At 42.4% G+C, this 25,527-nt stretch overlaps 1 protein-coding gene across 2 annotated transcripts in view; it reads left to right on the top strand.

Annotated features, from left to right (window-relative positions):
- MARCH8 (membrane associated ring-CH-type finger 8) overlaps positions 1–23,308 on the top strand; it is a 67,916-nt gene extending 44,608 nt beyond the window's left edge. Inside the window, exons 3-8 of one of the 2 annotated variants that reach the window (XM_026050707.1) lie at positions 4,098–4,148; positions 12,810–12,889; positions 13,195–14,040; positions 16,013–16,193; positions 19,488–19,635; positions 21,937–23,308. In XM_026050707.1, the coding sequence (XP_025906492.1) occupies positions 4,098–4,148; positions 12,810–12,889; positions 13,195–14,040; positions 16,013–16,193; positions 19,488–19,635; positions 21,937–22,241 (1,611 nt within the window). In that variant the 3' untranslated portion in view covers positions 22,242–23,308. The remainder of the gene's footprint in view (positions 1–4,097; positions 4,149–12,809; positions 12,890–13,194; positions 14,041–16,012; positions 16,194–19,487; positions 19,636–21,936) is intronic. The other variant, XM_026050700.1, reaches the window with a different exon arrangement.
- Positions 23,309–25,527: the final 2,219 nt, after the last annotated feature.

Below are 25,527 nucleotides of genomic sequence, written 5' to 3'. Positions count from 1 at the left end.
AGAAGAAGTAAAGTCCTGCAGCACTTGTTATTTTTGACTGTTTTTAAGTGCCTGGTTCTAGTGATCCTAGTTGAGTAGGACGCATTTCAAAAGGCAGGATTCCCCTTATCCCATACGGAAGGATTAATCTGCTGAAAGAACTACCCTCGCTTTATCAGATAATCATATGGTTTGTGTTGGTAGATGCTGTATTTGTCTTGACCTTTCGTTAAGTGCAAAGGCTATTGCTCTTGCAAGGGGGAGAGAGCGTGTTTGGGGCTGTAATTGCCACACTAGAGTGTGTCTTGCTGTGCGATGGGGACGTGCTGGAGAAAAATCTCCCAACACCTTGACTGGGTAATGATGGAACCGTAATAGAGGCTTAGCCTTTTCACTCCCGTGTTAGTGCTGCTTTGTGAGTGGTCTGGAAGATCCCAAGATGAGTGTTCTGATAAYGGATATGGTGTGAACAAGGACCTTCTGTTTGTTTTGCCTTTTAATTAAATCATATCTATTTCACATTTCTGTCCCTCCTGTGGCTACAGTCATTGCTGTTAAAATCCACCTGTTCCAGCAGCTCCTTTCATTATTTTTTTTTCTTTTTTTCTTTTCAACAGCCTTTTTTTTTGTCTTAGTGCCTGGAAATAATACAGCATACTTATGTATCACAGCATATTTGTGTATCACTGTATAGGAACTGCCAGCAGATAGAGGATCTATTTAATAGTTTCCAGCATGCTTTTTCCTTAACAATAGATTTTTATCATTWTATTTATAAAAGAGAATGAAACAGCCCAGCTAGAAGTTATGACTGTATTACTTAGAAGTATTTTTGTTGCTGTTTAATGATTAAATAAAATAACTCTGGGGTGCTTTGCAGAGCAAAGAGAGTGCTATATGTTCTTTTTGCTGGGGTGCCTCTCAAGCAGTCACAGTGAATTGCAGATTGCTGCTGCACAGTGAAACTTGGTGGTTAACCTGCTATCAGCCCTCCTGGTTTTAAAGTCTTACGTGAGAGAAAACCCAGAGAGTTGGATCAGTTGTTTCAAAAAAAAAAAAAAAAAAAATCTCTCTCATTCAGTAAATTTAGACAAGAAGACAGGCAAAATCAGGGCCAGCTGTGACCCAGAGGCTGAAGCAGTTACCTGGGTGCTGATGCTGCTTTCAGGTTTTGAGACTGGGCAAACTGAAGTATTTGTGCRTGTGTTTGCAAATCTGTCTTGGATCTGATAGTGTCTCCTGAGTCAGTTACAATTCCTTGATACTGCCTCTTCCTTAAATGAATATATTTTTAAGAACTCCTCTTTTGTTTAAAAATGACCCCTCAATAACAAAATCAACTGTACACTATCCTATACTGATTGGAAACTCTGATAGGCATGTTTCTAGTAATAGGTCAATAAAGATGCTATGAAATGTGTGTCTCAGATGTCCATCAGATGAAATGAAGATCGTGGGAGCAGAGGAGCTGGACTGGCTTCTGCGGGGTGGCTAGGAGTGTGTTTGCTCTGCATCATTGCCCTGTTGTGCACATGCAGCTCTTGTGCTCCAGCCTGTTCGTGCTCACTGAGTTTCAGCTCCTCCTTTCCAACACAGGTGCCTGGGTATGTGCAGTCGCACTCCTTCACAGACATCRTTGTCAGCTAGAGAGCAGTGTTTGAGGGTCCTTGGGTTAAGGGGAACAATCTCTGCCCCTTTAGTTTTGTCTTTAGATCACCCTGGAACCCTGAAATCTTAGGCTGGGCATGAGAGCCTCACCTGCCTGGGCTGTGTGTCCTGCTTCAGACAGACCTCTTGAGTACCAGTCTTGTTGTTTGTTATCGTTTTCCCTTGTCCCACATGGTTTTCTTTGCTTACCTCCCACACAGCCCAGTAAGGCTGGACAAGTAGGACCCACTTCCAGCTCACACCTACGTGGTGCAAATCTGTGTGCYCTCCAGCTTGCGCTGGGCATCTTTCGTCATAGCTTGAGAACATGTGAACGTGTCCCTGCCACCTTTTCTTTTTTTTTTTTCCCTTTCCTCCTTCTCTTGCCTGCTGTATCTTCACTGAACTTTTTTTTTTTCCTGTTGCTATAGTTACACTATTTCTGATGAAATTTAGCTACTTCCTTCCCTYATAGTTGGAGTTGATGTCAGTTTTGGCAGTAGCCCAGTCTGATGTTAGTCCTCACCTACGTGCCCTGCCTGTGTTCTTAGAAGTTTTTTTAACAGTTTGTTTTGGTTCCAGGAATACTGACATGCAGGTAATAGGAACTTTTTGGCTTCTCTGTAATCAGACGGAGCCTTGYGCTATGCAAACCTGGCTTTGGAGTCGATGGTTAACTTGGCCCACAGTTATTCAGGTCTTAAATTGGTCCTTGCTGATTTTTTTATTGGGTTACCTCTCCTTTCTTCTTCTGAAGGAACATTTTACTGTCTTCTTAACTCCTACGTATAGAGCATCTTAGGACGCTGCATTTCCCACATTTTAAGGAAGAAAGTGCTGTTCATATCCCCTAGCCAAGGAAGTGCCCATCACTGTGCTCTGAGACAACCAGTCCTGTTGCTCCACTCCTTGCTCAGTGGTATCCCTGCTGCTCCTTGCCAGGCTTGCCCACGTGCTGGGCTTAGTGGTGATCAGGGAGGGCAAGCAGAGATGAAGTGGCCTCATGTCTCCCTGCTTTGGGGATCGTGTGGTGTGGCCCAGGTTTGAGCGTTACGGGGAGAGAAGCACTGCTGGAAAGGAAGAGCCTGCCTGCTTTTAAAAGCACCCGATGAAGTTTTTGCCCTGCCTGTTGTTTTCCTCAGCATAGAGCTTTCAGCTGCTCTAGAAATGAGTTGCAGGGACCAAGGTCTCAAAGGATCCCAGGGATTTCAAAACACAGGTCTTATGTCTGTGCACTGTAGCACGAGCTGTCTGCATGTGGTCTTTAGTCATTAAAGGTCATTTATAGTGACTTACAGCCATCAGGCCTAAAACATGTGTGCATTATGCAATAATTGCACTTGGCTTTTTTTCTGTGTCCCTGCTTGGTATGTATGGGGGACTTCTGTCCCCAAGCTCCACTGGATTTTTTAATCTAGTGTTTTCCTTTTGAGAATAGACAAGTGAAGGTGAGATGGTTTGGGCCCTAAAATGTTGGCTGAAAGACATTTTCAAAAAAAGGAGGCACTTCAAGGACATCTTAGCCAGTATAGAGCTCATACAAGAATGTAGTAAAATTGTCCTGTTCTTTTTATCTGACTCAGATCTTTTCATATCTAAACTTCACAAACTTAGAGGAATGTAGATCCTGATCTGTAACCAACTGTCATGACTTGCTCTGTCTCTACTATTTGCCTAAAAGAGGTTCTTGTTRGATTTTATACAAAAAGCAAAGAACATGCCTTTACAGATAGTTTTCTCAACAGTGAAACGATCCTATTCAAGTGTACTTAGCATAAACGGTTAGTGTTCAGAAAGCAGAAACCCATATCCGATGAAATATCAGGGTGAAACCTACACTATATTTTGATAGGAGGTGGAAAGATTGTCATCAGTCAGGGCTTGCGCAGTGAAAAGTGAGTTATGGGAACAGTCATCACTGATTCAGTTTTAAAAATTGCAACTTCTGCAAYTCTTATATGGTGTTTCCAGTTGAATTCAGAGTTCTATGGTAAATGGAAAGTTCCTTAGTAACTCTGTTTTGTCTCATGAAATGACATGGATGTGGTTATTGGGCCATATTTCCTCACATCACTGGGATACTTTTGTTTTAACTAAGAATTTACAGCTTAAGTGGCTGGATGCTGGCGTTTTCCTGTAGGTGAGGCAGAGCCAAGAGATAGCCCTTTCAAAATAGCTGACATCTGAGGAAAGGGCTTTGCAGCATTGATAGAAGAGGTCATTTTTTTAATATTTAGTTTGTAATTATCTTGATTCTTTGATTTTCTTTACGGTAATTACATGTCAAACCAAACAGATTGGTGATTGTTGTAAAATTCATGTTGATTTAAATGAAGCAACATCCTTAAAAACTATCGTTCCATGATATTTCATGGCACGTTCTTTTGCCATGATATTTCATTTCTAATATCAGCTTTAAAATATCCTAACTGTGATCTGTTGCTGCATTGATCCTGTTCTTTCTTTTTCAGAATGAAAAGGCTCTGGGGCATTCTGTGAGCCGTTCTAGTAACATCTCAAAGGTATGTGCCTCAGCACAACTCTCAATCTTTGATAAATTTGGAAGTACTGGGATTTCTTTCATTTTAAAATTGAGATGATAAATGTGACAATGTGACTGGCAGCAAATGCTGCTTATGAGTATCTCTASTTGACAGTCATTCTGTTGACACTTCAGAATTCCATTATTTTGCAGACTCTCTTTATGGACAAATCCACTTCATCCCAAAATATAGGTCTCCACTTTTGCACTGTCGACATCCTTAGCTTGGTAAGAGCAGATGGGTAACAGGTGCCTGAGATCTTATTTAGGAGGGGGAAGATGCTCCAAAAACGTAATTCACATAAGTTTGCTTATTCTGCAAGCTATATTTACATATCCCCTAGTATGTTTTGGGTTTTAGAGGTTATTTTGTTGTCACTTCAATATTAAGTTATTGGTGAGGTTATGAAATGCATTGCTACATAGACATGACCATATATGTAGACCAARTATCTAGAATGTTCGATATGGCAAAGAGTGACCTTGTAAGGGACATCCATTCTAGTCATACCAGAATATAACGGGTGGACCCATTAAAACACAATGACTTTGCTATGTGGCCAGCAAAAAACAAGTTGTCTTCTCTGTCACAGATAACTCATTGTATGGTACATGCCCYACTCTCACTTCTGCTTACCAAATAAGGAGTTTTTTAATTAGCTGGAAGCATAACTGCTGCTTACAGAACTGCAAACACTGGGCATGACTGTGTTTTGCATTCAGTGTTTTGAAAGCACTCTGAGCATTACTTTTGATTTGTACTTTTCCAAAACGGTGCCCGTTTCTTCTTACCCTTGCTCTTTTTCTCTTAGGTATCCCTAATTGGATTTTCAGGTGTAGGTCAGCAGAGAAGCTACTCTTACCAGCAGATACCATTGCACTTTTCCTAGGATGTGTGCAATTCAGGATAGCAGGCCTTTCACCAGCAGTAGCAGTTGGATACACRTTAGATTGTTACTCCCAGTGGAGCCAAGGCTCAGCAGAAGACACATACTCAAACCAGCTGCACAGACCATTCGTTATTCATAGAGAGGTGGYAGTGCAGAGGGAAGAACCTTGCATTAGATCAAGTGCTGGCAGTATTTGCATTCGTGAAATGCTGCACAGTTCAGAGTGATGGTGATGTGCTGTGAAAGCTCAGGTTCTCCAGGGGAGCAAGAGTCAGCTTTGCCAGCCCAACATAAAAGGTATTGGTTCTGAATGGGAGCTTCTTGGAGATGTTAGTGCCCTTAATGTTTCTGTTTTGCCCCTGCATCTGATCGAACATTGTTCTGCTCTTCTAACAAGAGCAAGAAGTGGAAGTTTCTCAGTGAAACAAGTCACCTCATTCCTCTGAATGCTGGTTGAGCGTCCAGACAATCTGGTTATAAGCTGCTACAAATGACTTTGCAGTCTGCTGTTAGGATGGCTTTTAAAGTTTTATAGGACATACGAGAAATGATTCTGGTAGTGAAATACTGGGTGAAAGTATAAGCACGTGGAAAATTGTTCACTAGCTTTGGGGTTTAAAAGGAAAGTTCAATTTGCTTTTATTTGTTTTCTTTAGAAGAATACACCAACCTGGCCAATAAGAAAGGGGCCAGTACAGGTAGAGGAAAAAAAAATATATCAACATGCTTGGCTGTCTTTATGGCCCCTTTAGAATCCTTCAAGCTTTTTAACGCTACAGAATTTTAAGAGCGGCTATTTAACAAAAATTGAATATAATCATTTGTATGTGTTCAGAAATAATAATCACACTTCCTGCAAATGACTGTTACAGCCTTTCATTTTACACTCAAATCTAGCTTCTTGTCACAAACGCTTGGCATCAAGATTCGATTCAAAGTCCTTTCTGGTGATGCTATGTCATTATGAACCTGCTGTGATTAATGCCGAGTATCTTTCCACTGCCCTCAGTTGTAAAATGCAATAGGAGTGGGAAGGATTGAGTCAGATCTCAGTTTCTAGCCAAGAGAGGATGCTGCGTTACTCAGTGTGACTAAGGAAAGGATTCAGTGCCCTAGGGCTAAAAGTGATCAGGGAGTAAGGCAGACAGATGGTACCACTAAGAAAGCGATCAGCTGGTAGGGGTAGCAGGACCCAACTGAAGGTAGACCCCACGTGTTGGGACCAGGTGGAGCCCTCCTTCAGGAGGAAGGGGCTGAAAGGTCCTCCAAGAGGCAGATGCTGAGGAGGTGCTCGTACATGTGGCCAGGCCAAGGCAAGAAGAATAAAAGGAAGAGCCTGAACATTTGGCTGGGGATGGAGGCCAGAAGCAGCAGAAAGGGAGTAGGGGATAAGATGTAGGAGGATCTTCATATGGTGCTATTAGGTTTTGTGCAGTCTGTTGCACACTGGGGGACATGGCATCCCTCCAGACCTGTCTTTCCTTTTTTTTTGGTGTGTATATTTCAAACATTCCTTTTAAATCTGTTCCACAAGAAGTGTTTGAATTTCTGGAATCTTTCCTGTATTTGTTTTGAAATAGAAAAATAGACAGTATTACAGCCAGGTTGAATTGATTTAGTCATGGGATTCAGATTCCAAGCTTGCACCATTCAGCTGACACTGATTGAAAGGCTCCTGATTTGCACAGATATATACAGGGCACAGCTCAGCTGAACCAGCGTTTTTGCTGAGAAGTCACAGAGGTTTATTAGCAAGTGCCCTAGTGGTACAAGCCACACAAGGATATAATTAAGCATAACAGAAGCCTCAACTTCTAGATATAAATAGATTTGACCCTAAAACAGCCAGACACTGAAAGCAGCTAAATAAGGGATTTTCACAGTAATGGTAATTCATGTCCTCTGCTCTTGAATAATGGAATTTTGCTAATGAGCAGATTAAATGAGGTCACTAAAAACATTGGTCTGTAAGTGGTTATCCCATAATTAGTGGTATTGTTTTTCTTTAAAGTGTCTGGGTGACCCCGACAGTGATGATGTGATGTATGGAAATATCTTCAGGTCATCTGTGTACTGTTCCTGTCATCTTATTGCTCTGGAGGGATGATTTCAGGCTAGTAGTTTTTGTTTGTTTTGTTTTTGTAGCCCTCTAAGGGGTGAGCTTTGAAAATGCAAATACTGGGATCAGAGCAAAGGAATCAAAAGTGCAGTCTTTAAAAAATGTAAATGCTTTGTCTTTTCTGAAGGCTCGTACAGCTTTATCTTTTGAGCCGAAGCACACTGTCAAGTATTAAATTATTCTTGGGCTGAATGGCAGCCAATGCAGATGCAAAGTGGTAGCCTAAGCTTGCTATGAAATTTAAAATCCATTTAGGCTGTTCATCAGCTTGGAACAGATTTAGAAAAGCATATGAATATACACATCCACTCTTGCCTAAAGCTTTGAAGGATTCAGTGAGCATCCATCCATGGAAAAGCAGTCCAGATTTTTCAATCACTGAGCTTAGTTGTCCTGTAGCACATCAGATGACCAAGGTTTACTGCAAAGAACTGCTCTCAGAGGTGTTTTTTTTCCAGGGGTGTGAGCTGATTTGAGGGACAGGGGAGTGAAGCGGAGAAGTAGCTTAAACTAATAAACAAAATCTGCTTCTACTGAGCTCCTGGGGATGGAAAAGAGGGGAAAAATTGTATCGTGTGAAGGTCAAGGTATGTTCTTTCTGAAAACCATGCCAAAAAGCATGAAAAGTTGTGCTTGGACACAGTGCTATAAAGTTTTTGTATTGAGTATAACAATCTCCCTAGTGAGATTGCTACTCATTGCTACTGGCACCTCCTTATTAGTATCATGCCTTCATACAGGTATGAAGGGCACTTCCTGAAGAAGTTGTTTTGAGCAGGTGCACTCAGCATGACTGGTTATCCCTGTTGCTGCACTGCGGACTGCATGTGCTGGTTCAGTTTGTGGTCTCTTTTGGTGCTCGTGCAGTGAGAGGGCAATGTCTTTTCCAGAGTTAAGTGCTGGAGACTTTACAAGAGCAGATCATCATCAAAATCATCATTCCCACTCAGCCAGGGTCTTGCAGAAAAGATGAAAATACACCTGCGTGGTGTCCTTGTGAAGGTATCAGCTTGGCCAGCAGCTCTAACTGGAGTCAAACAGTTACTTGTTCTGCAGTGGCGCCAGGGAGTAGCTGGGTGCATCTCTTGGGTTTAATCAAGATCTCTCTGAAGCTCCCTGTGCCACAAGTTCCAGGTGAAAAGCTTAGAACTGCTTCTTTTCTCTAACTCTGTATCTGTCCTATCATCAGTTGTAAGTCCAAAGGAGAGATATGCTCTACTATTAAACTTGTATAACGCTTAGCATGCGAATTCTAAGTCCACAGTTGAAAGATCTAGGCGTTYCTGTAGCACAAATAATAAGGCAACAGTGTTGGTTCTAAAACATGTGGCACCTACAGGTGACGAGCTTTGCAGTTTTGCGAAAACCTATTTGTTTCCTCCCCATCAGACACTTCTAATCAATGGAGGAATTCTTGAGCTGTTTTTAACTTCCTGCCTTCAGTGAGTAATTTAGTAAAGTTGTTAGAGATGTGACAGCAAATGAGGTGTAATTGCTGGTAGTGAAGTGCAGCCCAAAGAGGGATGACAGGAACTAAATACAGAAGTGCCTTCTCAGAGGAGCAGGTTATTTTGGAATATACCCAAGCCATTCACATATTCACCACTGCTCCCTGCGAAGATYACTTGTTTCCTTTTTGCTTTTTGATGGGCAGCATGTAGTCACAGGCAGGCATTTTTTTCTTTTTTTTAGTTAAAAAGTCYGATTTTAGTCAGCAGGAGAGTGAGCAGCTACGACTGACAGCGAGTCTGGAGAGAGCTGCAGGTTTCCAGCGATTGCCACCTTCAGAAACACTGCGCTGAGCCGAGTGCCGGCGTGGAGGAGCACACGGCGACCTCCCTGAATTGCATGAGATTGGAATGTCGATACACACAGTTAACTGCCTATTGACCTTTATTCTGAGCTATTTTGGGCAACCAGTGTGGGTGTGCTGGGCAGCTCGCTAGCGTGTAATTCCCAAAGCTTGTTGTTGGAGATGATGCTCGGAGCAAGGATGTGGAAGTCTACCGGGGGGTTCTGCGTGTGATTCTGGCTTTAGAAGGGTAGAACTTGGGTTTGTTACTGTTTAGAATGCCTGTTACATAATCAGCATGGCAGAAAACTCRCATAATGAGTGCTTTAAACTGCCTGCTGTTCTCACCATAAGTAATCTACTTAATGAATGGGGGGGCTGTGAGGGGCTCTGGGGATGGTGCAAAGCAGCTACAGTTTAGTGAAGACTGAACTCTTTGGAGCTGTGCCCTTGTGTGAGGAGACAGGCCCTGCTCCGTGCTTGTTGGATCTGCCTCTCTGCTGCCTACGTCCATCCTGTCACCTCTTTGCCCTGTTCTGCTGAGCTGCCAATATTTTCTCCCTGCTGTTGCACCTCTCTGCTCTACAGAGGCTGTGTCTTGATTCAGCGAACGTGTCTGAGCTCTGGTGACTGGCCAGTGTGCTCTGCCTGCTGCTTTTGCCTAGGAGAGGCAGAAATGTTCTTCCTGGTCCCTAGGCAGCAGCTTGTGTTTTACTGTGCTCCYCTCATCAGTGAGTTGTGCTGCATGGGTAGAGGGTCCCAACCTTGTTGCTCTGCCCCAGCTGAGGTGAGGCATGAAAGAGACCTGGCAAAAGAAATGGCTGCTTTGAACTCATCTCAGTACCATATTCTGCAATTTGCAATGCAGCTATATAAACACTTTCATGAGCCCAAAGCATGGGAGGGATGGCAGAGAGGGAGGAATGAGATGGGAAGAAAATTGGACTGTGTCTTTCTGTAGTAGCCACAGCTCCACTAAGGGAAAACTGAGGTGCAGGAGCAGGTAGCATCTCCAGACGTGTACCATTCTGCCTTGCAGTGTGTGGTCACGTTGGGGTTATGTTTGTTTTGTGGTTGCATTTGCATTATGTGAAGCAAAAGAAGGCTTCTTGTGCAGAAACAGGAAGACACTGGAGGAGGAACGGGAAATGTGCTTGATTTGRTCTTGCAAGCTGTCCAGGGCAGTACTGGCATCTAGAGACTGCTGCTTGACAAGAGGCACTATTGGAATAACTGGCTGTACTTCTCGCTTCCATTTGCAGTCTGCTGAGCTTTGCAAAGGTTCTGATGGTGTTTATGTTTTATATGTATTTTTCGCTGCGTCGGCCTAGATTTCTTTTCTGGTTTCTAATATTAAGGGTTCTTGTCTCTCACTGGCAAATGAGAAGAATTAATAGTAGAGCAGTGGGAAAGTTTGCAGTGCGTGGCTGCAGTTTGGTGTGAGAAAGAGAATAATGCTTTTAAAATGCATATGAATTTTTGTATTCYTTTGCCTGTCCAGGCCTTTTAATTTCCCAAGCATTGTATCTTTGACACTACTTCTGCCTTAATCCAGGCAGCTGGATTAAGAAACCRATATAATGGGTTTGGAAGGGAAATTTTGCATCACTGATTCTAGTAATCTGCTATTAGATTGTCTGTATGTGCTGTTTCCAGGGTGTTTCTTTCCTAAAGTGAAAAAGTAGAGCATGTAGATTCTTTATATGCAGGTTACCCTCTSTGCTGTGCTCGTAGCAGAAAACCTAAAACAGATTTATTAGCTGATTTGTGACTTCAGTTCCAGTATATGGCTCTGTTTCCATGTTACAATGCAGCACACTGTTTTACTGGTTCAATRTTTTGTTTTTACAAGATTGCTAAAAATGTCTTTTTAAATAATTCATTACTTAAGTCTTATTAATCTTCATTTGCATAATTATAGCAGTTCCACACGTCACATCTTTCACTAACTTGTCTTTCTTGAAAAAAGGATAATTACTGTGCAAACTCTTTTTGAAAGAGAGGATTTAAAGTCAGAGTTGTACCTACTTTCAGGAAAAACTGAGAGTAACATAGAAAATTTACAGAAAATATTTGAATTTACCTCACTGTATGATCAGCATCCTATATGACTGAATGGGATGGTGCAGGTGGGTAAAGAACTATGTAAGAAACACAGTTGCATGTTCTGAAGTTGTTCTCTTGTTTTTATCTTGTACCTAGCTAGGGTGGGATTGGAAACAGCTTAAGTTCTTGCTACAGATCCAGGGATGTGTGTTTGGGTCTTGCCCTCAACTCCTGCAGACCTGTAGATGGAAACCTGGTTGTTTGGTCTCGGGGCACCCAAGTCATCCACATGGGAGGCCAGGAACATTGTCCCCTTCAGTACTGTTGGCTGCAGAAGGGCAACCTTACCAGCTGAGTCATTTCACATTGAAGCCACTTGCATTTTTATTTATGAAGTAGCATTAAGCTAGCACATCCATCTTCGCTCACAAGAAGTATGTTGTGTGGCAAGGGACCTCGCTTTTGCCAGCAATTTGCTAAAGCCTGCAGCAGTCTTGTTAAAGGAGGCCGTAGAGGCTTTTACTGGATTAAATATGGAATCAATCAGGCCCGAGTTGGATGTTGTATGTGCACGGGCTGTGGACAGAGACCCTCAAATCCGTGGTGGCTCCCGTGGAGGCTCCTGTGTCCCGGGGTGGTCTCCTTGCCTGCCCCTGCGTGCCTGGGTCCCTGCTCTGCTGGCTTTGCACAGCAAAGCAGCCTGTTGACAGTCCTACTGCTACGCTGACCCCACTGTTCATTTGTGACCATCAAGCTTTGCTTTGCAAATCAAAAGAGCTATGAACCTTTGACTGAATTCAGAAGTGGGTGCTGTGTTTTGCAGCAGTGGAGAAACTGGGTGGGAGAGCCAGTCCATCTGTAAAGATGTCATCGGAACAGGTCTCCTGCTCTAAAACCTTGAGGAAGGGTTGAGGGATTTTCATGAGTGATCCTGGTCCAGAGCATAGTGGCAGGAAAAGCCTTTRATAAAAGGCCACCTGATTCTAACTGAAACAAGAGTCTTTTTACCATAGTGGTGTTAGAGGTTTGTCTGCTCAGTGGTAAATAGGCCRAAAGCTTAGATTTTGTGGGGGAATGGGAAGGAGAATGGGTTAGTTCAGCTGAACTCTGAATTCTTCAGCTGTTCTTCTCGCCGTGGTCTTGTCAGGTCTTGTAAATGGGTTTGCAGCCGCACCTTTTCTGCAAGTAGGTGGAAGACCCTGTCAGAACCAGGGCGGGCTGAAAGGCCTCGGAGCACGAGGAGTGCTGCAGGGAACGGTCTGCTTTGGCAGATGGTGCTCGTGTGCATATGCTAGTGCTGAAAATAAGTCCCTGCACAGTGTCTGCATTGCTGGAGGCTCTGTGTCATGAAAAACAAGCCTTCAACCCCTTGTCATCAAAATAAATGGAGGGATTAGCTATTAGGCGGTAGCTAAATTCTGACTTGTCTGTACACACACCTCCGTCTAATTACTCTAATCACTGCACCGTTGCTCATTTCCTCAGCTATTGTTCTGGGCAGTATTTGACAGCTGGCAAGTTCCGCTCCAGAGGCAGCTGCATTTGACCTTGGGGGGAAACGTTTGTATTCCAATTACTGCTTTTTCCAAGGATGAGGTAGTGTGACCTCCCTACCTAGCGCATGGCAATAACGCCTCCCTTTCTTGCAGCTAGTCCTTGTGTGTCAGATGCAGTGCAATAGTTGACTCCATATGCTGTGTTTAACCCTGAAGTTAACTGCAGTGCTCACCAAGCTCTTTCTACCTGTGACTTGCTTCTTCTGTTTTGTTTTTGTTTGTTTTTATTTCACTACAGGCTGGTAGTCCAACCTCTATCTCTGCTCCTCATAGTTTCTCTCGGACTTCTGTCACTCCATCCACTCAGGACATCTGCAGGTAAAGTGTGTTGTTTCCGTGACTGTGATGAGGCTCATGCAAGATTCGAGCTAAGAAAAATCGAAGTTGAAAAAGCCTGTGTGCTGGGAAGTAAGCAAGGGGGGGGTCCTGGTTAGAAATGTCCCATTTGTTTGACTCGACTGCTGTCTAACGCTGCTTCCTTCAGCCCCACTCACCGTTTGGCCCTCTATGTTTGCCATTCCCACAYTAGCTGTAACTCTCATTTCTTCACTTTTAATTATACGTGTTCTCTTATTGTAATTGTTTTTACTTTCTGTGCTTTTATTCCACTGTTCTGCATGCAGTTCCAGTGCAGTGTTTTCTGAATGTTGTCATCACAGTCCAGTGCAGTCTGCCGTTGTCTTGAAAAATCCTTACTGCCAGAGCAATCTGACACAAGGGGTCACTGTGACAGTAATCTGTCAGGACACATTACATGCAGCAAAGAGAAGCTCCCGTGGGCAGGATTGGGTCCAGGCACTCAGSTCTGCTAAGAATGTAAAGCCCACTCGCACTCTGAAATTCTCCAAGTCCCTCAATGACGTGGACCAGAAGGCCCAGGGCACCAGCGAGTGCTTTGACTATGTGGAGCGAACATGCTCGGAAGGCAAATTGACCCCAACTCAAGAGCAGTGCTTAAGGATTAACAAATTTCATCTTAAAGAAAGGAAACCGCTGAATCTCGGGCGTCTTTCTTTTAGCAATTCTAAACATTCTTACATCCCTTCCCTTTCCAACTACTCSAATGCATCGGGAGGAGCAGAGAACCACAGCACGGTACATATCCCCTTGCTGGAGGACAAGGTGGACCATGACACCTCAAGAAGCAAAAAACTGCTGCGCTACCTTTTTTCCTTCTCCCACACTTCCAGCGCCAGCAGCCTGCATAAGTTCCTCGAGCTGGAGAGCTAYTCCAGTCACTTCCAAGCTGAGAAATCCTCCAGCGTGCTGGTGGAGAGCACAGACTTCTGCTCTGATGATATGGGAGATGATGACGTCTTTGAGGACAGCACCTCAGTGAGACTGAGCACAAAAGAGCAGCGGGCACCGCTCTGTTCCGTTGAGAAGGACAGTGACCTTGACTGTCCTTCCCCCCTCTCAGAAAAATACCCCCCTCTCTCCCCTGTGTCTACTTCGGGGGATACCTGCAGGTTGGTTTATTGGAGAACCGCCTCCTGTTAGGCTCTCCCATGTGTGGTGGTGACCATTCTGCTTTCTCTGCCGTCGTGCTCTTTCTCTCTCTCTCTCCTTTTACCTTTTTGCCATGCTTTAATGTGTGCAGTGTGAAGTGTGCAGCCTTCCCTCCTCTCTTTCTCACACCCCTCTAATGCACTTAACAAATCGACTAGCAAAAGAATTTCCTTTGGAGTCAAATTCGGTTGCAATTTGTTTCAGGTTTTGGGTTGGGAGATGATATTTTTCTCTTATTGGGGCTCAAACTGGGGATGTAATGAGAGAATCAGCTGCACATATCAAAGGTCGAGATGAACTTTTCTTAGCTTTTAATAAGCAACATGCTTTCCTCGAGTCATTGAGAGTTTTTACTGGCTTGGATTAAGGATGGGGAGTAATAAGGAAGAGAGTTTGTTGAGTACTGCTTTTGAGATATGGTCAATATGGTTTGGGATTTAAATCCTTTTATCCCAGTTTGCATCTGTTTTGTTTACAAAGAGCTTTCTGGATGCGTGAAAGGGGGCTTTGAGTGCTGAGTGTTAGTGACTGGCTTGTGTGATGTCCATAGCGTGAGGTCCAAAAAGGACGYGCGTCCTCCTTCCAGCCACAGAAGATTAATCGTGTCCACAGATGGTAGGAACAGGCAGTTCTGGATTGTCTTCAGGGTGAGTTTTTGGAAAATCTGCCCCATCCCAGCTCCAAAATGTGCCTGAGGAGCCAGAGACAGCAAGTGCAGGAGGAATTATCACACCCCCCTACATAGCATTTCTCTATCCCAAACTTTTCCTCCCTGCCTTTGCTTTCTGAAGCTGGCTTTCCTACTACCTGCCAATATTATTTGATTCCTATTCCCAGCCAAATCTTGTTTGTTACTGGCTTGTCATTGACAACGTGCTCTTGCAACCCACCCCCTCCTTCATTTCCATTTACCAGCTATCRGCAGGGTTGCAAGAGGCAAGATGCTCCACGTCAATAAGGAATTTCAGTAATAGACYGGGATGGCAGCATGCCAGGATATACTTTATACGTGCTTTGTAACTTATTCCCCAGCTCCGTACTATCCCCTTTCAATTCATGATCTCTAAGGTTACCTCTTCACATGGTTAGAAGGACTTAGGGATGTTTGATGCAAACCACGTGCATATATGTTAAAACTGGAAATAGCACCACCTGGTAGTAACACTTTTATCAGGCATCCCCACTATCTACCAAGTAGGCAGTGAGGGAAATGGGGGATTTTTCAGACCTGATGCTTCCTTGGCAGCTCTTGAAAAGTGAGAATTGGAGAGCAAAACAGTCCATTCAGAATAAGGGTATGTGGGGGAAATTCAGTGCTCTAGCTTTGCAGTGTGGGTCTGTCTCTTAGCAATTTGCACTAGACAGAAAAAAAAAAAAAAAAAAAAAAAAAAAAAAAAAAAAAAACCACTTTGCTCATGCAAAATCTAGGCTGTCTAAATTAACTTCTCGTAATTCTAGGATGGGCTCTTTCACAGTAGATTTGGGCAATTTGTTTTTGTCTTCTGTTTTAAATAGTAATCCACAAGTAGCTGTGCATCTCTGCATGTTTTATCCTGGGAAGTGCTGGGTGATCTGCTCAAATAYTATTCTCAGTGAAGCACTATTCTTCTCGTAGATGAAGAGTTGTCACTTCTTACCTTGTCTTTTTCTTTTGAAAAGCCTGGTTTCTGTCAGGCTCTGTGTGTCTGCCTGCTGTCTGTAGATAGAAGCTTTCTAGTTAGCAGTGTGTGTGCTCAGTTATTTGGTGTGTGTATGTGTGTGCATGGCAAGGGGATTCTTAGTTTCAGCTCCTTTTATAGCATATATTCCTCTGATGTGTAAGTCTAAGGATCCTCAGTGGACAACCTTAAATGTGATCATAGATGCTACATTCCCCCTCTGCATCCTTTTTGCTTCCTCTGCTCCTAATAAGCAGCTTTGTTTCTGATACAGGATATGTCACTGTGAAGGAGATGATGAGAGCCCCTTGATTACCCCCTGTCACTGCACGGGAAGTCTTCATTTTGTGCACCAAGCCTGCCTGCAGCAGTGGATCAAGAGCTCTGACACGCGGTGCTGCGAACTCTGCAAGTATGAGTTCATCATGGAGACAAAACTGAAGCCTTTGCGGAAGGTAGGCACCCAAGGAGGGGCTGCTTTGATCTCACACACTCGCACAGCTATCCTCTGAAATAGGCTGTTGTCCTTATCCATGGACTCGTGGAACTCGTATCAAGTCTGGTCTGTCATGTGTGCGTGTAAAGGGAACATGTTTAACCCTCAGCCTCAGAAAGTCAATGTGAATTTAATCCAACTCAGTTAAATAAGAGTTTTCCTGCTTTCAGCCTTTGTAAGGATAATACTGCTTCCAGAAATCAAGGTGGGAATCCCAAGCCAGCAATGAATCTCAATCCTATTGCATTGATTGCATTGGCTTGCCAGATAGCAGCAATGTAGAAGTCAGCACTATTACAGTCCAGCAGCATTTCTGTAAATACATGTATAAATATAACACGCATTCCCCTACTCCCTCCCAAGATACAAATTTTTGCAGTAATCTCCTTGCTGTACTGAGATCCATATGGCTATTAAATTCTCTTGCAAATATGAGGATTTCAGGTTTAACTTCCCTCAAATCCCACTTTAGGAACATGATTTGGTTAAAATCTGTAGCCTTTCCTTAAGAAGCAAATCTATGTTAGACAAAATATTCAGTGCAAGTAAAGAAGTTTCAAGGGTAAATCTATTTTCATTTTTATTGCTTCATAGATTATATATGACTGAGTTTTAGTACTTTAGATTACTAGAAGCAGTATTTTTGTTTTATAAAAAATAACATAATTCATAAATTTGATCAGAAATATACTTAAATGCTGCTTTTTTTTAAAGAAAGCCAGTTTTTATTTTCATCCTTTTTGTTCTGCCACACTTCTCTTGGCTTTCAAATTCAATTGATACTTGACATCAGGATTTTGACATGGAAACTAGTGGTATTCATAGCACTGACAAATCTTGCCATATCTAACAAAAAGAAAGAAATTAGTAGCCCTAACCTCAGTGTAGAAAAAATAGGAAATGCAAATGTAGTGATCCTAAATCAGGTCATATGGGAAGTCCTCCAAGAGCTGCTGTGGGAGCTTGTCAGATTCTTAGAAGTGACTTCTGATAGAAAATAGAGCAGATTTCAAACACCTCTATTTTTTAGAGTTGTGCAGTTTGCAAAATACACGRCGTAATATGTTATGTTGATAGGAAGACTTCTGCTCATGACTGCAGCGAATCATTGCCTTTTGAGAACTGTGGCTTTTTCCTTGATACCTACTTTGCGCAGAGCATAATAGCTCTGAGCTACAACAGTGGGTGTCACAGTCCCTGTCCGTAGGGATGGCACTTCACCTACCCCAGCCATAAAGCATTGGAGTGTAGAAAGTGCTCGCTCTGCCTGGAGCAGCTGGGTGGCATTTTCTGAATTCTGGCGCGCTGTGGAGCAAAAGCTAGTGGGCACTTTCCAAACAGAGTCACTCAACAGCATTAGTTATTTCTAAACAAGTCAGTTGTGGGAAAGAGACCAGATGCCGGAACATAGAGATGGAGCTATAAACAGAAGGAGGTGAAATTTTAACTCTCAGTTCATCTAAGGGGTGTTGCAGAAGCTCAGATGAAGCCAGAGGAAGAGGTGGCACCGTATGCTGAACTCTTCAGTTGTGGTATCTTGTCAGCCAGGAGGAAATAGTCTGGAGTTGCTGTTATTATTATTGTTATTGTTATTATTGCTATTAATTGCTGATGGGACACATAAGAGAGCTTGTCCTTTTTTTTTTTTTTTTTTTTTTTTTTTGCGGAGTGGAAATTGAGTTAAGCTTCCCCAGAATCACAAGACTGTTTTGTAGCAAAGGGTATTTATTGGTCTGCAAAGCATTCAAACGTTTGGATATGAAGGAAATAGACTGAGGAACAAATTGTGTCATGAGGCCAGTAAAGATGGAGACAATAGAGGGGTGCTTCCTTTTTGAGTTTCAACAGCAAAAGAAAACACTAAGTCTGAATTTCTGCTGAATTTTGCTTTAGCAACACACAAAAAAAAAAAAAAAGTAAAGAAAGAAATGCTGACTCTTTGATTGGGAAGTGCTGCTTGCTGTGTCATCAGAATTGGACAGCAGGGACCTAAAGACTCCAGTTTCCTCTTTGGGCTACAGCGTAGTCGCAGAATGCCTGCTCCTTAGCGCTTATATTGCTTTGAGAGATGATGTTTGGTGGCTGGGGTGCCAGCAGTTCATGGAAGATAGAGTTTAGTGAGGGAGATGAAGCTGTGGAGCAGAGAAGAAAAAAATTAGTCTAAGTTCTTGTGGTGCTGTGACAGCATTCACAAATAGAGCTCACACACTTGGATTTTGGCTAAATAAATGAATAAATTCATACATTCTGTAGGAAGTAAACACCTTTGTTTAGACGTAAAATCACTTCTCTGTTTATAACAAAGTCCAAAGGAAATGTTTTGATCTGTCATCTTCAAAGAAGATGGAAAGACTATAGCTTTCTAGCACAGCATGAGTCTAGCATATCATTGCTGGAAACCCTGAGTTCTTCTGCCATGATGAAATTAGGTTGCCTGCAGGTCTAGCTCTGACTGGCCAAAGTGATCCCCTCTTGGCAAGACAGCGACGCTCACAGTGTCTCCAATCTTGTAGCTGTAGCAGCGGGATAATTCAACATGATGGGTGATCTCGGTCATATTCCTAAGGTCATCCTTACTGCCTTCCATGTTCTGACTCCTTTCTGAAGACTTTTTTTCTCCATCAAATGCACCTTTCTAGACACACATAGATGCGAATGACAAGGGTATGTGTCCCACTGAGTACTTTGTGAAAGTGTGAGAAAGACCCATCTTGATCTACTTTCCAGCTAGCCATGCTGAATGATGTGAAACCACCCCCCAAAAGCTTTCATCATATACATAGAAAATCGCCTTAAAAAACTTCTAGAGATTCTGGTCAAAAATAAAGGCTTTTTTTTTTTTCTTTTCCTCAACTGTTTGGAAGGGGTAAGTGTCTATGAAGTATCTATAATGATCGCCTGTTATCCTTCCTAACAGACATTTTATGACTTCTGTTGGGGCTGTATAAACATTATTAATAGATGAAAATCTAGGGTCTTAGCTTGCAGCACCCTCTCACTTACAAAAGCTCTCATTGCAATTCTGCTGCCTATTCTTAGGGCATGTGTGGTTCAGTATTTTATTAACCCTTGAAACTCTGAAAATAAGACACAAGTGTCACTGTTGTGAGTAGTGGTAAATATGTGTGGCAACTGAATGCAAAGAAGTAAAAGACATTTTGTGTTGTGACCAGTGTTCTCTTCAGGTATGTATATACAATAGTAACCAAAATAAACTTCTCATCTCTTGCTCTGTGTCTGGATTTCTTGGCAGTGGGAGAAGCTGCAGATGACAGCCAGTGAGAGGAGGAAGATCATGTGCTCCGTGACATTCCATATCATCGCCATCACCTGCGTTGTGTGGTCTCTATATGTCCTGATAGACAGGACTGCCGAGGAGATAAAGCAGGGACAGACTACTGGTATGGTGCTTCATTATCTTCCTTCTCTTCCTCTTGGAATAATTATTTTTCCCAAATAAGAGCAGAGATAATGCTGAGCACGGGAGGGTGCAGGTGATGTTTTGGCTTAGCCTGAATTTGGGTTGATTTAAAAGCACAATTTTAAAGTAATTTTGCTAGATCAGAGCAAATTGGTTTGTGGGTGCTCTTAAATCTGTTTCATGTCAATTTAGTTCGTGCCTGAAGTGCACAGATATAAGAGCTAATCCACTGTAGCCAGACACAAAATTGCTCTGGCTTAGCTAATTTGGTTTAAAATTGGAAAAGCCTCCTGAGCTGGTAAGGATGTGAGCATTTGTTTGCCACTTTGGCTGCTCTTAGGTAGACAAAAACAGGATGATTTAGAAAGGAGAAATAAAGGCCCTTTAATCCAAATCTCCAAGGTAAATCAACAAGATTATTTTTTCAAAACAGTCATGTTTGAAATGGATCAGCACAAATTTTCTGTAAGATATGTTAGATGGGAGAAATTTTAATAAGTGTTGATGCAGGAAGCAGACAAAAAAATCAGGTTAATGCTTAAAACTGTGCTTCACGTGCTGAGGTGACTTAGTGAAGTTCATGCAGTGGCTGCTGCCCCACTGCTGGGATGTATTAACTTCTTGGTGAGCAGCTCATTTTCTTTAATATGCCACCTGTAAACTTACAAGGTTGATGTCTGCTTATCTTGATGTGTTGCAAATGTGCAGCTGTAGCAGAAGACTCGCAAGCCGCTGAGCTCTCACYGACTATAGGCACGGGGAGGGCCAGGTTATAACCACCAAGGCTGGGGGCTATTAAAACTGTTTCAAGGCAAGCTGTGAAAATTGCTGGCTCTTCAAAGTAATGTTGCTATATGATAATGAAAAGCACATCTACAAATATTTATAGCCTCCAGCTCATCTTAATCCATAAATATTTTAGAGGAATATGGCAGTGATAGTTTGAATATTTGATACTTGTTGCCATGCTTGCTGTGCTGGCTTCATTTGGGTTCTAAATGAGGAGCCCCTCAACAAGGTGGCAGGTATAGGTAGTGTGTATGTATATGCTTATGGCCACACAGGGCAAGCATGTGCTGTTGCTGCTTATGGCTGGATCAGGTACAGCCTCCTGTTCATCAGCAGTTCTGCGGTATTAATCACTAACAGGATTTCGTCAGTTGTCCTGTCACAGGACAACTCATGTTTTCTCGTTGTATTTTAGAAGCATTTTCATTCTTCCCATGCTACCATGTGTTTCCAAAAGACCAAGTGGCATGTATCTCAGTAAAAGCTCGGAGGACTTGGGAGTCCTCCATCATTTTCACAGGTTGAGGTTGGAAGGGACCTCTAGAGATCATCTAGTCCAACCTTCCTGCTCAAGCAGGGACTGCTAGAGCACGTGGCACAGGGCGGCATCCAGGCAGGTTTGGAAGACCTCCAGAGGAGACTCCACAACCTCTCTGGGCAGCCTGTTCCAGGGCTGTCACCCTCACTCTAAAGAAGTTCTTGCTTATATGGAAATGGAGAGAGACTACATGGATACAGGCCCTWCATAAGCAGAAAGGGTATAAAATAAGTAATCTCTGATTTAAATGTAGCTAATAGAGATTTAACAAGAGCCAGTGACTAAAAGTTCAAGCTAGACAAATTCAGATGAAAGTGTTGGTGCTTATTTTTAATACAAGRAGTAAGCTTGCCAGAATGAGTCAAAGTCTCCAACACTTGCAGTTTCAGTTTTCATATCAAAAGGGAAACTCTAGTTCTAAACTGAAAGTTATTGGGTCTGATGCAGATAAAATTTTCTGACATAAAGAACTTGTTAAGCTCAATCCTAGCAATGGTTCCCATTGACTTCATATACTATATGATCACTGAGTGGAACAGACTTCTTGGGTCACTGAGTTGAGTCTCCTGTTATCAAAAGGAAACGTGACTGTGAAATTCCTTTCATAATCTGATCAAAGTTTCCTTTAAAAACAGGTGTAAAGGAATCTAAACTTATTGCTGAATGTTGTCTCAACTCTGCTTGGAGTTGTGCTGCATGGGGGCTTAGACCCAGAGGAGCAATTGTGGTTTTTTTCTCCTTTGGTGGGTGAGAATAGATTTAGTATATGAACAAGCATGTAGGATATGAACAGTGTATGGACAAGCAGAGAAACCTGTGTGCATTTGACTGAAAAGGGCAAAAACAAAACAAGAAAAATGACCTGTGCCCATTTCCTTAAAGGATGTCTTTGAGGGCTCCAGTCAATACATTGCCAATACTGACCTGGTCTTTTATGGTTTTCTCTCCTTCTAGGGATTCTAGAGTGGCCGTTTTGGACTAAGTTGGTGGTTGTGGCTATTGGTTTCACTGGAGGACTTCTGTTTATGTACGTACAGTGCAAAGTGTACGTACAGCTGTGGAAGAGACTTAAAGCTTATAATCGAGTAATATATGTACAAAACTGTCCGGAAACTAGCAAAAAGAATATTTTTGAAAAACCTGCACTAATGGAGCCAAACTTTGAAAGCAAAGAAATGCTTGGGGTTCACCATTCAGATACAAACTCTTCACATTACACRGAGCCAGAAGACTGTTCTGCAGAAATCCTTCACGTCTGATTGCTGGGTGGGAGGGATGTTTCTGTATGTCCTGGAGGATCTAAAATATCATTGTTTACTGAAAACTTCTCTACCTTTGTAAAATCAGCTAACAGCTGAGGGCTGTCAGATGAATTTTTTTACATTTGTGCTTTGTTGGAATTTTTTTAAATCCCCTTGGCATATCCGTCAGTAGGTTAACAGTGCTGCATACCTCTCAACATTTTGTCTCTTGGACTTTCTGATCAAAGAGCCACAGGATACTGGGTAGAATGAGCCTTGGTTTTGGTATCAAGCAAACCACTAGCGAACTGTCATCAACTCTGTGGAGTCTGTTACTGTAGAAGATGACTCAAAGTGAATCTGGAATATGTGTTGTTTTTTGGTTCTATTTTTTTGTTCTTTTTTTTTCTTTTTAGCACAACGAAGAAGGTTGTCCCAGACATCCGGACACCGAGGGAAATGAGAGACTAAAATATAACCTTCCATTAACACTGCCACTAACATTTTGTCTTAGGCAGCAGATGTAAGATTATGCTTTACATATTGTGGTGAGACTTACAAAGCATATAGCACTTTTTAAAATCTTTAATTTGTAATATGTGTGTCCATTGAAAATGAAACTTGAAAGAATATTGAAAGTCATTTTGAAAACATTTCTTTTTTTCTTTACCCTCTCCATTCTACTGGAACATAAACCTCTTGCCTTATAAAAAAAAAATTAAAAAAAAAAAGCCAACATGATTTCCAGCAAATTCCCACGTTCTCTTACTAAACATAACACTAAAAACGCTGCCTCTTTGGGTTTCCTTTGAGGAGTGATGTTTTCAAAGGATATTGCACTTGTGACTTGTACATGGAGAGTAGTGGATGTGTAAAGTGTTTGTTTTCAGTGCATAATGGATTCGGTGCTCTGTTTTGGGGGCTGGATTTAGCTTTCTGCTTGTTTGCTTGTTTTAAAGAGGTGTCTCCTACCACCGGCAGACCTGAACAAGTACACCTGATGTAACGTGCATTCAAACCAAAGGGTTTGGTGCTRCCTTGGTAAAAATGTGAAAAGACCTTTATTAGTCAATACAGCTGAACTTGTTTTCCCTTCATTAATGCTGTGTCCTGTGTGAATTACCCAGGGATTTTTTCATTGTGAGATAAGATGTTGAAAGTTAAGTCTAAGAAGTAAATATTGCATTAAGTAGATGAGTTTAGAATGACCTGCCTGTTTTGAGTGCTCATRGTGATGCATTGCATGGCTAGGAAAAAATGGGAATTGTTGTGTTGCATCTGGGGCTAACTTTTTAAGCTCTCTGCCTTAATGAGAAAAGGGACAGTTAAAATCAGTGTGAAGAGGTTTAGACGGAGTTGCCTGAAGATGGGGATGTCTGTCGTTACTCCCTGAACTGCTGTCTCTGTTCAAGCCCTTGTGTAAATCACATCTGCCGTCCGTGTGACTGGAATGGAAACGAAGCCCTGGTAAAAGTCAACCCCCAGAGCCCCTCTGCCTGTGAAGATGATGAAAACTGCCCCTGAAAACCTTTCTYCCTTGAGCACTGTCAAGCAGAAAGCAGAGTCAATGAAAATGTCTTCAGTCTTAGTAAGAGTTGCCAGACATCTCGGTTAAAAGTTTTATTACRTTTTGGGATGTTGAGCTATATCCTAAGGTCCAGTTCAGTTTTTACTTGGTCCTTTTTCAAATACAAYTTTTAGCAGGAAGATAAGTTATAATGAAATTTTCTGCTTTACTTTGTCCCCAAGAAGAAGACCAGCAAGAGATCAGTGAGGTTTCCCTAGAAGGTGATTATTAAACTATTTTTAAGTTTTATTTTAAAAATCAGTAGATTTCTTAAATGGCAGAGAGGGGACTATGCGAAGAGAAGGCACATGAGTGGTTTCAAAGAGCTGTTCGAGGATAAGTGTGAGAATGAGACAGAGACCTCAYGCTTGAAGCTAAGTCTCTGTGATCTTCACGAACAACATGGTACCTTGTTTTTGAGATGTTTGAAAAAGCAACACCTCTAGACAGTCCTAGCAAAGCTGCACTGACTTGGACTTGTATCTTATGCTGGATGTCAGGGTGCACCATACCTTTGTGATATAAGCAGACAAGCCCTGCATGCCCTGCTGGTACCTGCACAGCAGGCTTCATCACAGTGTGCAATGTGCACGTAGAGAGTGTTGCCTACGCCTGCCATAACTCTAAGTGCAATTACTGGGGCCCTTCCCTGAACTCTGCAGTGATTGCTCCTGTTCTGTTGTTTAGAGTCCAGGTAATAATAACAGTCTTTGCTTTGATTTTTTTTTTTTTATTATTATTTTTGTGAAAAGGTTCMCTGGAAAAATCTCAGGTGGGTTAAATATCAGGTCTTACACACCTTCATCATGTTCTTCTGAAATGCCCACGGGTGCAAGGCTTACACATCTGTAATGAGGTGCCCATGTTACACCTGCAAGATGCAGAGAAGCAGCTGCTGACTGATGCTGTGTGAATTCTCATCTGATCTGTGGCTAGTGGGTGAAATGAAAATGGACAAGTTCTGATAGAAAACCTGTTTCTCAGCTCTCATGTTTGAGGCACTGGTGCTCTGACAAGTGCCAGTATGGTGTACTGTTACATGGTGTACTGTTACATGCTGTCCTGTTTCAATCACTGTCATCAGTGATTCTTGGCGAAACGTTGTAAAATCTTGTTTGGTATTTTGGAAGCTCTGTGTGGCATGTGCTAGCTAGTGTTCAGCACGTTCAAGTTACTGATGGCTTTTGCTGTGCCCTTATGTATCTTGGGAAGGAAAATCATCTCTAGCAGAATTGGCTGAAGGAAAAAAAACAAGCAGCAGATGAAACTATTTCAGTCAGTGCTGCCATTAACCAACTGTTCTTTTTTGCTGATACCTCTTTTCTCAATGAAAATAAGACCTAATTTTTCATTTTTTTATATCTTTGTTTATATCAGCAAGGGCTGCAGAACAGATCCCACTGGCTCTGTCATTGATTTTTGCTTACGCTGGTGACACCTCTCCCTTTGCTTCTTGGTGTTAACAGAGGGCTTTGAGARGTGCAGTTTTCTACTTACGCGTGGTGCCGTCAAACAGTGTAGAAAGGCAGAATGGTGCTTTTTCCTCCTTTCTCCTACAGGAAACTCTGTTGACCTGCTCTCAACTTCTYGCTGCAAGGCACTGCTGCTGGCTCAGGTGAGCTCCGTCCTTCSCACCTGGCCCTCAGCACTGGCCAGACCGTTCCTTGCCAGACCAGCCATTCCCAAACCTTCTCCTGGCAACTTTACAAATGGCTGGAGTAAAAGTCTGACCTCTTT

The sequence above is a fragment of the Nothoprocta perdicaria genome, unplaced genomic scaffold (assembly GCF_003342845.1).
Source record: "Nothoprocta perdicaria isolate Ctin4 unplaced genomic scaffold, notPer1 scaffold_110, whole genome shotgun sequence".
Classification (NCBI taxonomy): Eukaryota; Metazoa; Chordata; class Aves; order Tinamiformes; family Tinamidae; genus Nothoprocta; species Nothoprocta perdicaria.
The sequence above is the reverse complement of the archived record's forward strand: the minus strand, read 5'-3'. Positions and strand labels throughout refer to the sequence as shown.